This window comes from Euprymna scolopes, chromosome 14 (assembly GCF_053919585.1).
Source record: "Euprymna scolopes isolate OS-2025 chromosome 14, ASM5391958v1, whole genome shotgun sequence".
Taxonomy (NCBI): domain Eukaryota; kingdom Metazoa; phylum Mollusca; class Cephalopoda; order Sepiida; family Sepiolidae; genus Euprymna; species Euprymna scolopes.
The window spans coordinates 74,275,891-74,288,367 of record NC_136495.1 but is presented as its reverse complement, the minus strand read 5'-3'; the positions used below and the strand labels follow the sequence as shown (position 1 = coordinate 74,288,367).

General features: G+C 29.5%; 1 protein-coding gene across 2 annotated transcripts in view; it reads right to left on the bottom strand.

Moving 5' to 3' along the window:
- The window catches only part of LOC145293092 (COP9 signalosome complex subunit 3-like), a 66,754-nt gene that overhangs the window by 22,545 nt on the left and 31,732 nt on the right, over nucleotides 1–12,477 (bottom strand). For both annotated transcript variants that reach the window (XM_080139467.1, XM_080139468.1), the window contains exons 2-6: nucleotides 10,094–10,223; nucleotides 9,834–9,946; nucleotides 8,447–8,496; nucleotides 4,963–5,064; nucleotides 3,253–3,327 (exon numbers count right to left, since the gene is read on the bottom strand). In XM_080139467.1, the coding sequence (XP_079995593.1) occupies nucleotides 3,253–3,327; nucleotides 4,963–5,064; nucleotides 8,447–8,496; nucleotides 9,834–9,946; nucleotides 10,094–10,223 (470 nt within the window). The remainder of the gene's footprint in view (nucleotides 1–3,252; nucleotides 3,328–4,962; nucleotides 5,065–8,446; nucleotides 8,497–9,833; nucleotides 9,947–10,093; nucleotides 10,224–12,477) is intronic.

Sequence of the window (12,477 nt, the reverse complement as noted above, 5' to 3'; positions counted from 1 at the left end):
CAAATGTAAATTATGTACTTGGAAGTGTTCTTAGATATTGGAGGTATCCCGATACAAAACCTCCAATAAGTATTGAAAAATCGGAGAAATCCTATTAAAGAAGGAACAGTCCAATTTTGATCAAATTCACCACTTTTATACAAGCAAACATCCCAAGTGTATTTGAGAACTTTTATCACTGCACAATCAGAAGGGCATGCCATATAAAATTAACAGTTGGTTCTTTGATAAGACAGGGGCACATTCAAAATGAAGGCTCCCGTTTAGATAATTGAACCATGATACTTGATATACATTTTAGACTTTAATTAAAGTTATTGTAAAAAAAAATAATTTCATAAATTATTTCATAACATCAACAGTAGGTTCTCTACAGTGCAATGTAGACTACAATGAAATGTAGACTGTCACTACAGGAAGGCATGTGAAGCTTCCTCCCAGTGCACCGGGTTCCCAACTAGAGCAGGCAGTTGATTGATTTGATTGAGGAATGGGCGATTTAACAGAGTTTGATGACAAAAATATTAGAAGTGTGGAACATTCATTGATCCTTATTCAATCTCGGGCAACATTGGGATTCCTACTTGTACAGACAAGTTATTAAACATTCCATATTTGCTTAAAAAATATTTTAATTCAAACAATTGTTTTTACCATTTCAAAACATACATTCTCTTCATAATTAAATTCTACATTTTTTTTTTTTTTTAGAAGTTTTCATCCGTGAATTTTTACAATCAAAATTAAAAATAAAATAAATTTTTTATTCTTCTGTATGACTTGACTTATGTGGGCAAGTGACCTACACAAACTGGAGGTATTCAACAATCAATGCCTTCCTCGCATCCTGTGTCTGCAGGCAACAGTTTATCCCCAACAGTACACTCGCTGCTTGATTCACTCTCTCCAAAAATCTTTCTTTACCAGACCACTCACACTCTTCGTCGGTGCTCAGGTAACTTAATCTGTGATTAGCTGCAATCCAGCTCCACCACCAGGCTGGAAGAAAGGTTGCAGTGGTCAACTCAAAACCTGGCTTAGAACAGTGAAGCAGAATACTGAACTGATTCTGGATCTACACCTTTACAGTTTGTTGTTGAAACCACAAATGGCTTACACTCATAATGAAAGCAGACTTGAACCACCGTGCCCGGTCAGCTAATGTTCGGGACGTGGTGAACTTGTTGGAAAGAGCTGTCCCAACCAACCCAGGGAGAATGGCACAACTATTTCTATGATTAATTGAGTGATGATTAAAATCGGCAATATTTTTTTAAATATTTTTAAAAACAGATTTTTAACAATTTTAAATTCATGTTCTAGTGTTTTACCTACAAAAAATGTGGCAGTACCTATTTTCTGTATACCAGCATCAATGAAAAAAAGTAGAAATACCGATTTCCCCTTGCCAATTTTTGATGTATGTGGACCAATGTATATAAAGTCCCTTTTGTTTTAAAATATGTAGAGAGTCAACACAACTCATTAGAATACAATCAGCATATATTCCCATATATTGGATAACAGCATAGTTGAGGTGATCAGGTAAGAATATGGTCTACTTTATATCCCACTCATAAATAGGGGCCGTATATGTCACATTTACAAGCTGATTCCTAACACGTTGATTGAAACTGAAACTAAAAAAATAAACAGACTGACTGTTTAGGTAATTACAAAATTTAAAAGAGTAACTTTAAGAATTATGTTTTTATATGCAAATAAAAAAAATAAAATTTCAAGAGAATTTATCAGAACTCATTTTAATTTTTAAACATGTTTTCAAAATTAAAGTGCATGTTTACACTTTTGTTGTCAAAATTAAACCGATAAATAATTAGCCATCAAGAGTGATCATGCTTGAATGATTTTCAACTTTTTAATTATCTAAACGGTCAGTCTGTTGATTGTTTTTAGTTTCAATCAGCATGTTAGCTATTAGCTTGTAAATGTGACGTATGGGGCCATATTTATGAGTGGGCCATATCCGGTTCAGGGCTTACCTCTCTACAGATTTCATGCTAACCGCTCTCCTCCTGCTCCATTGAGCATCGAGTTGAGGCTCCTACTGTTAAATCTATTGGTTAGTTGATGCAACATTTACACCATCTATAATCATTTCTGCTGATGGACTAAGGCCTACTGATGCTGTAGCATTAATCAATCTCCTGTAGTTTGCATACTGGAAGTATGCAAACTACAGGAGATATGTGCTTTACTATGTACTTTACAATTTGGAGGATTAACACTGCCAAAGCTGCTCCTTGCATACTTTTCCCTTGGTGTCAATTATTTTTACAGTGTCACTGGAACCACAAATTGTTTGCAGTCATAACAGAGGCAGCCTTGAATACCAGGTCAGTTAGTGTTTGAGACATGGTGAACTTGTTGGAAAAAGCCGACCCAGAATGAATGCCACAACCATGACAAATTATTTTCACAAGCTAGGTTTGTAAGGCCTGTAATCTTGGCCAGTCTTTCCTATAGTCAACCCGGCTTTCTGAGCAATCATTCTCTTAATTCAAAGACATTGATATTTTCAAATTTTTCTTGAAAATTTTTTGGTACAATCCCTTTTAAGTTATGATCACACTAAATGCATTTTTTTTTTTTTGTTATTTTTTTTTCACAGAATTATTGTTTTAGATTTGTTTTAATTATGCTATTCAAATTTTTCAGACAAAATAGAACATTTGATTTTGATTGGAAAAAAAAGAACATTAAAAGGGTTTTTTTTTTCTTCTTTGGAAGCATTGTTTGAATAAATCTAATTTACAATTACAAATTCATTCAAATTTAAAGAATGCTTACAAAAAGTAAAAAAATGTTTAATTCATGCTGTCACTTGACCTCAAGACTTGAACATTCAAAATATCACTGTTTAAAACAAGACGCTGACTTCACTCTCCTGTTTGACTGCTAACCACATAGGATGAGGAGAAAGAAAATAAATTCCCTGGTGAAGGTGTTATATCACCAAAAATTTGGATTAAAAAAAAAAAAAAGTGTTTTTTAAACTCTGCATTCACTGGCTTTCTTAATTAGAAATTTAAAATAAATATTAATTTTTATTGCTGTCCTATACAAGCTTAAATTTATCGTTTTCTCTTTCCAACAACGAGAAAAACGTGCACTAATTTTTATTACTGCTTTAAAAAGGGTAAGCAATGAGTTGTAAAGCATTACACTTAATAGGCGGACACCTACTTATTCATCATGAAAAGAATGAGAATAAAGAATAATAACACTTACCTCATCACCTATGTCCACAAAATCAACATTCAAAAATTGCAAAGCAGGCTGGAGATTTTTAGATTGCAAGCATAACTGTGAAACACAAGAAATAAAAAAGAATATGTTCAACAATGATCAATATGAGAAAGGGAAGGAGAAGTGCAAGTTCAGAATTCAACCTAAAAGCTTTGATATACATACTCATCACAAATCGAGTCACATAATTGCTCAAGTAGTCATTTTTTTTTTTTAACTAAGAAAATCAAATTTTATGATGAAGCAAGAACCTTGTCTTGATCTGCCATATTTAATAATGGAAGACAACTCAATTTGAACTACCGAGATTTTAAAATAAGCCTTATAATAATTACTATTTAAATTACTAAAATATTGTAAAAAAAATGATTTTCTGTAGTAAAAAGAAAACTACTTGATCAATTTACATGATTTTTAGAGTATGATATTTTCATTCCATGAAAATTATATACATCATAAAGATTGTTCTATATTTTTAATTAGGTTGAATTCTGGATAAGAACCAAGGAAAATAAAAATACTAATTTTAAGCTATACTAGTTGAAGTACCTTTCAACACAAGGTTTCAATATTTTCTCTAAACTTGAAAATCAGTGAAAGGCGTCTTCTTATTAGAAACAAATTAGTAAAATTATAAAGATAAAAAAACTGTTGCGTATCATAAAGAATAGAGTTAAATATCTATTATCTATCTAAACAAATCATAAGTAAATTTAATATGCTAAAAAAATTTTGAAAACAAAGAATAATCTCCCTTACCCTTGCTAGTCAAGAAATTCGATTGAAAAATCAGAATAGAAACTATTGTATTTCTTTCTTTCTGACAATTTTAAGTTGTTTTTTTTATACACAGGTGCTGATCATGTTTATAATTTATTCAAATAACCTTTTAATACATTTGATAATTATTATTTTACAGGTGCAAGCTTTTGTAAAAACAATCGGTAGACACAACTTGGGTATTAAGATGCAAGGTTCATAATTTTTATTTATTCAAATGACCTTTTGGTACATTTGATAATGCAGATGCAGGCTTTTGTCAAAATTGATTTCTCAATACACACATGCTGCAAATATCCAACAGTAAATCACTCCCAATTTTTCTTTTGGTTCAAACAATCTAGGGTACGATCATTTATAATCGGTATGAATTTTGTATTTGCCTAGGACAATGTTCATCATATATAGAGATGTTTTTATTGCTAGTTTTTTTTGTTTTTTTTAACAAGTTACTTATTAAGGCTAAAAATCCACTCGAGGACAGATTGACAGTTTAATAACAAACGCTACGAAATAATTAAAAATCTTTACATCACTCACTTCAAACAACAATTCCTTCCCCTTTGAGAAATATTGTTCATGAAATGCAAGAACTAAAAGAACAAAATAAGTGAATGCAAGAGTTACAAGGCTACGGAAAATAACCTTAACCCACGTATACACCCAATATATGTTGAACAAATTTTGATGACTACACAGCCTTTAACAAGAACTGCTGCTGGTAAAATCCATCTAGAATTCATATTTCACTGAAACATTTTATTGTTGAAGCATAAATAAAAACGAGGATAATAATGGAACACAGTTGTTTGAGAATTAACAAGTTTATAAGTGATTACAAATATTTTACAGTTGTGAATGGCAAGTGTTTTCAACAACGTATGGCAAGCTATAAATATGCATTATGTTTACCTTGCAGAGATCACTGTGGATGGAAGTCAACTGAGACGGAAACAATTGGATTTTGTTGATGGCTTTAATAAGAATTGGGATACCCCGCATGGCTTGAGCTGGCTGAAAACAAAAGAAAAAAAAAAAACAATTGTGAAAAAGGGCAAACGTGAATAGGCATTTCTATCACCCATTACTCCCTATTTGCAATGATAGACTCACCCAGAAAAGAAAGTAACTTAATATTTATTTAATGTTACTAAAGATTTTTTTATTTGAGAGTTAATAAGTGACATTAAAACAGAAACTATGCTAAAATAAATTTTTGGGGAAAAAAATGAACATGAATTGTAAAAAGGTTGGAAATTTGATCAGGGAAATGTTTAGACTTTGATTTCAATGGGGGAAAACACTTAAACACAATTTAACCAAATTAATATGAAAATAATGATTTGATGTTTGAGTCAAAAATAATGTGGCTCATAATCACTGGACATTTTCTCTTCTTTCCTTATCTGCCTTCAAATCAACAGATTTCAGCAAAATATCAGCCAATGAAAATACCAATAATTCATTGGTTCAAGTTTTTCTTATTACATTCAATTTGTTTATTACACTACATTAACTAGTTAGTCATTTTGTTTCTCATTGGTTGGGAGTTCAATCCTTATTTACGATTTCAACATTTGATTTTCGAATTACATTTTTTTTTTTTTTTTTTAACTCTTATTCACTCCAAACAAGGCATATTACCATTTAGACATAAGGGGCTACTATAGGCACAGCTAAAATAAAAAAATTGATAAAAAGCTATTAAAATCCATTATTCTTGAACCACTTTTTTTTCCAGAAAGATAAAAGACTGAATTTTATATGAAAAGCAGAATATAAAACTTTTTCTATTTTTTCACTGCAATTTTTCTCTCGTAGATAACATTTTTTAAAAGGTTTTTGAATCAATTTTTTTTGTCTAAGATTTAGGATAATTTGCTATAAGAATATGCAAAACTATAAGTACCTGAATTTCTTTTATCTCGGTCTATAGATTTCACATGGTGAAATGAAAAAATCCAAAATTTAATAATAGTTTCTTTGAAACTAAGGTAGGCTTTACATGAATAAATGAAGTCATTTAGTCCTGTAAATTTCCATTTATTTTTAACATTTGTTTTGACGATCAAGTGAAGAATCAACTTTATAAGTGTTTAATTCTTTTTTCATCAGCGATACATATTTGTTGCTTGCATAAACCTAGAAGTTAAGCAATGATGGATGACCATTTTAGGAATGCTAGGTGCCATATGCGTTGGAGACAACTCCTGCATCTAGTATCACGCTTGGTCATCTTGACTCTGTCTTGCCATCAGGACCAAAGGTTTCTGGACAAGAGTGTAGTAGATGCAAAAGTCTGCCAAACTTTAAACCAAGTCACAACAAAAAGGAAAAGGGGAGATAACAACTGTTTGTAATACGAACAACTGTTTGTAGGCCTTTATGGTCTACCATAGATGAGGAAATATCACACAACGACAAATTGCCGAAAGAAATTATTGTATTTTTAGCAAAATGTGCAGTTAGCTATCCATCTTTTCTTTTGGTATCGATTCTTCAAAGCATTTTCTATTTAATGGTATATTAGCAATATTGAGCTCACTCAAAGAAAATTATTAATTTATTTTCAAAGATTTAAAAGTAGTGTTTTTCATAAAAATATTTTTTTTTTTGGTAATCTGAAAGAATAAATTCAACAAATTTCACACTTCAAAACACAAAAGATGAAACATTAAACACCTTCAAAATTCAGATTTGGAACCTTAATATCTGCTATGTGCACAATTGTTTGTTTTATCTACAATCCTTACCCTCCCCACAATACAATATATTTTGTTCAGCTTTGACTGATTATTGATATCATCATGTTGATTGGTCTGTATTTAACCATAATTAAATTAAATTTTGTACCCCCCCCCCAAAAAAAAAAAAATGTTCAAATATATATATATATATATATATACACATAAATTATGGAGAAAAAAAAATACACCTTAATAACCGGTGAAAATTTCATATTGATTGGATAATTTATTTTTTGTAAATTTTTAAAGAGAGATTCCATCAAAAAATACTCACTCCCTCCTTCCGTTTTGGCAGTGCTTAGGCTACTATTTGAAACTATGTTTACAAGGGACAGTAAGGAGTTGATCAATATGTTTGATCACATTACATTTAAACTTCTGCATGTTAGTACAGTCAGGAAGAAAGCAGGGCAAGCAAAGATAGATCCTTTTATCACAGGAATGAAGCAAATCGAGGCCATTTCCACTGATCAATCTGGGTTCAAAATCACATCCACCACAAGTAAGAGAAAAAGATTTTTCTCTTCCAAATTAACTTTATTAAAGCCAATTTTGTACATTTGGCCTTTTTTTTTTTTTTTTTTTCTTTAAAGCAGTTTGGCTTTCAAAAATTGTATTTGGCCGTTTTCAAAGCATAACATGAAATAACTAAGGTAGGAACAATCAGAATATTATATATAGATTTGCATCATCAAATATGTGTTTATAATTTGTGAACACCGGGGATCATCTTAAAACTCGACATAATGATTAAATATTGTTGTTTGAAATAAAAATATTTTCAACAAAAGGGAAGCCTCTTTATTATCATTTTCCAGATCTTTAAGATATCTCAAAATGAAAACCAGCAATATTTTGTTTATAATTCGACCAGAAATTAAAAAGAAAAAAAAAAAGTTAAAACCTAGGCTTTTTTTTTTAATTTTTTTTTAGTTTATGATTTTGAGAGGCGTTTAGTATCAAAATCCTATTTTTCTTTCAGGGCCATTTCAGGCAACATATAAAATGTCACCTTTCATAAGGGTTTATTTGATAAAACATTATTTTAACAAAACATTTAATAAAATAATGATTAAAAAATTCATGGTTTAGTAGAATTATGATGAAACAAAATAGGATTTTACTTTAATTTTAAAAAAAGTAAAAGTTAGCATTGTTATCTACTAAAAACGTTAAAAAAACAATTTGTAATTCATAATAGAATATAAAAAAATTTTGTGCATTCATTTTTATTTACACCAGCAAAAACAAAGAAAATTCATTTTTTCAAAAACAATACTCTAATATCAATCTTTGCTATTTACTTTATAAAACTGTATGATTTTAAAAGTTTTTAATGCAATAATCATTTTTCCCTTCAAAATTCAATGTAAAAAAAATTATAAAAAACTTATTAAAGCAAAGGATAAAGAAAACTATTTCTTTTTATCTACATTCATTACAACAGCCTTTCACAACCAAAATACAAATAAGCTTATTAAACTATTCAAAATACAAACAATTAAATAGTTTTTCTTGTTGAAATGTATCATGCTGATATGGTAATAAGAAAAGCTGACAATTTGATTAAAAGTTTAAAAATTTAATGGTTTTCAAAAAAAAAAAAAAAAAAATTTGTAACTGTTTGCAAAGAAAATTTGATGACTTACTTGTCTTGTTTCCATTAAATATTGTGTGAAATTATGGCAAAGATCAGCAACTAAAAAAAAGAAAAACAAAAATTTTTGAATTGCAATTAATATAACAATATTCATTTCACTTAAGTTGGACATTTCTTTTAAAGCAGCCAATAAAAAGTTCTTATCTACAAAAATAAGAAATTTAAAAATTTTTTTACTAATTCTGATCATAGAAATTTCTGATAAAACTATCATAAATTTCAATCTTTGCTAAGGTATTTCCTAACTTCTGGCATAGCGCTACCAGAAGCAGTGATAAAGCAAATCAGTCCCTTCACTTTTATGGTTCTTCAGTATTTCTATTTATTGAAAGAAAACAAAGAACATTATTAAAAAAAATATACAATAAAAAATTAACAAAATTATACAAACAGCACAATTATTTATTATTTGTACTTTTAATAAATTTTAAAAAATAAAAAAAATTATTTGAAATTTTATGAATATGTGTTTATGAAATAAAAATCCAATTTTTTTTTTACATTTTAAAAATAAGTTTTTATTTGAATTTATATGTTTGTGAAAGTATAAACATAAAATCATTGAAATTAAAATAATTTCAAACATTATTAGAAAAAAATAAAAAGTATCCAATAGATAATATTCCCAAAATATTTGGATTCTCTACCAGCATTCAAACTCTTGCAGATGACTATTGGGAAAAGACTAAAAAGGAAGTATGTTAGCTGACTATAACCTAATCTTTTTCTCAGCCTTTATAAAAGATTTTACATAAATTGTCTTGTTTTTATTTCAGTTTTCTTATTTTATTCAAGCTAGGGATGGGAAATCCTACCAGATGCCAGATATTCACTAGTTATACATTCTAACAGAAAAATCTTTTTAAGATTCTTAACTTGGTTCACCAGGTATATTTGCTAGGTAGTTTTTTAAATTCTTTTCCATGGGTCCAGTTGCTCCTATAATTACCGGAGAGCTTCTTAAGATTCCAGTTTATTTTCATTAAGTGCAATTTGTAAATATCATATTCCAAAAATCGCATAAATGGATCAAGTATATATTTTCTTTTTTTAAATAAAAAATCAAATTTTATGAGTAAGCAAACAAGTCTTGCATCATCTTGAGAAAAAAAAAAAAAAAGAAAAGCAGAGAACTTCACGATATTCAAACTTGTGTGATCAGTCTTGTAATGCCTAAGATTTCTCATTAATCACTTAAAATCATTTAAAAACGATTATTAGAAATAAAACTACTTGATCAGTTTACATGATTTTTGGAATATGACCTTTACATGTACATACATCATGAAGATTTTTTATTTTTGCTTTTATTAGCATAAGGGGGAAATCTGGACAAGAATCAATATTTTGATAACTAAGTGAATCAAAATACTTACAGTTGCTCGTTGCATTTCGTACATGTTCTCCATTGCAAGACAAAATAAACTCTTGCGTTTGTACATACAATGTTTCAAAATCTGCAATGTTGCTCAAATTATATTTTACACAGCTAAAAAGAGAAACAACAAAAGAAAAACACAAAAGTCAGCGAAGCATTTTTAGAGACAATTTTATACAAAATGGCAGACATTTACTTATAACAACCACAATTTTAAATAAGGCCAAAAGAAAAGAAAATAACGGCAACAAAACTTACAGAATTCCGAGTATTCCAAACGAATATTTTTGACAGTCTAAAGAGGCTATCACATTGTCTAAGTGGCTGGCATTCTTGGCCAAAAAATCAGCACTTTTGTTGATGAATTCACTTAATTTGAGAAAATTGCCTGAAATAAACAAAAATTAACATTATCAGAAAATCCAACTGAAGGTTTTTTTGTGATCCTTCCCTCCATCCACTCTTCTTAAGTGACAAACAAACCTAAGACTTTGGTAAATATTTTTTTGATTATAAGTGTAACCCGGATATAAGAGACTCTCCTCATATCTGGGTTATACTGTACATTAACACTGGCTCTAATTTGGGACCAGAAAAGATCTCTTATATCCGGGTTACACTGTATAAAGAGAATTTGATTTATTTTTTTTTAGGGAGGGGTAGTAGTCCCTATTTATTAACCTGCCTACAAGGGTAGAGTTAGATAAAAAGTCAGTTTTTAATGAGGAAAATCTCCCCAAAAAGAATAACTGGATTGGGACAAAAATAAAAATTGCCTCAGTCTGAAAGTCTTTTACAATAAGTTTGAAATTGCATTTTTCAATGCAATAAAGCAGCTCCATTATAAGAGATTTTGTTCATTATTTAGTCACAATTTCAAAATTGATTCATTTTAGCAAATTTTATAATAAACGTAAAATAAATTAGGTACAAGGCCATTCAAAAGTATGGGGAAGAGGGAGTTTGTGGTCATCCTTAAAGGTTTTCTGTTTTTCCTAGTTAGGACCCATCATCATACCACATTCACTTCAAGGGTCATCTTAGAATTTCTGAATCTTTTTTATGACTATTTTTATCACAAAAAAAAAATACTAGAAGAGACATGTTAAGGATATCTTATTTCTTGTTTGAAATATTGAGATTAATTTTAACTAGAAATAAATCATTTACAATTGTAATAATTTTAGAATTTTTTATACTTTCTTAATGATCGGAGCATAGATTTAATTCTATTTTGACATTCATCGCAAACAAAAAGAATTAAAGAATAAATAGAAAGTTCTCAGAATTTTTTTAGTTAAAATCATGTAATGGAAAAAGATTTTTCCAATTTTTCATTTGTTACCAAAAGAATAATAAAAATGTTAAATTTGGGGTACTTCTAGCTTCTACATTAGAGCGACATTCCAAAACTTAAAAATTGAATTTCATGCAAAACTAATGGTATTTACTTAATTGTCATGTTGCAATAATGATCAAATCCAAAAATTATGAAAAACAATAGCGTAAAAAATTAACGAAAATAGTTTTCAAATAAAATTAACAAAAGTTGAAAGTTTTGAAAAAAAAAAAAAAAAGTTTTGTATCATAACTGGGGAAGTATAGTAGAACCCCGGGATAAGGCATTAAAAATTAGTAACGAAATATAGTACAGTATATAATACATATGTATATAATTAAATAACATTATAAATAAAACCGTAAGGCAGGACAAATACCGTAACCAGGGGCCGGAAAAACATCTGTATTCCATATCATAACCTGAAAAAAACGTATCCTAGGGTCACTGTATCCCGGGATTCTACTGTAATTATTTTCTGAAAATTGTAAATCTTATTCAATTCTGGAGAAGTTTTCAAAAAATTCCAAATTATGAGTTACTTCCCTTGTTTTTTCACATTTCATATCTTAAACAAATATGGCAACTTATTTTCAGTTAAAGCTTGAACATTCTTGTTTTATGTAATAATACATTAATATTTAACTAATTGCAACATGACAAGTAGACATCATTGCTTTTAGTTGAAATTGGCATAAAAAGTAAACATTGGTTTTTAATGAAAATTCATCTGTTCGATTTTTGAATTTCGCTCCAATAATAAAAAAGCACCAATTTGGTTTAAGTGGAAAATGTTGCAAATTGTTCACCTTGAAACATGTGGCTATAAAGAAACAAGTGCTGAGAAAACACAAACAGATGATGACAACTTGGTTAAGCTTGAAGAACACAGAATTTCATGTAGACTTTTCTGTAGAAATAAACTAGAGATCGCAACATGGAAGTGAACCACAGATATAGTAACGTGACGTGATTGTCCAAGGGGGCGATTGGGCTCCACACGGAGGGGGAGATCAAGACTCCTGAAATGCTAAAGAAGCCAGGTAGATAGTCCTTTTTATTCTTTAATTATCGTTGGTGTGCCCGGGTGATGGCAAATGACCTTGCTGAGAGAAAGATTAGATTGTAATTTTCATTGTTATGAAAATTGTTGACAATATCATTTTTTTTTTTGTAAATTGTACTCCGAAAATGGAATGACTCAGGACTCAAGTCTAAGGATGTTTATAGTTGAGTACAATGCCCGCGACCCCCGAGGTCACTGGAGTGACCTTTTCAGGGCATGAGAGCGCTGGCAGAACCA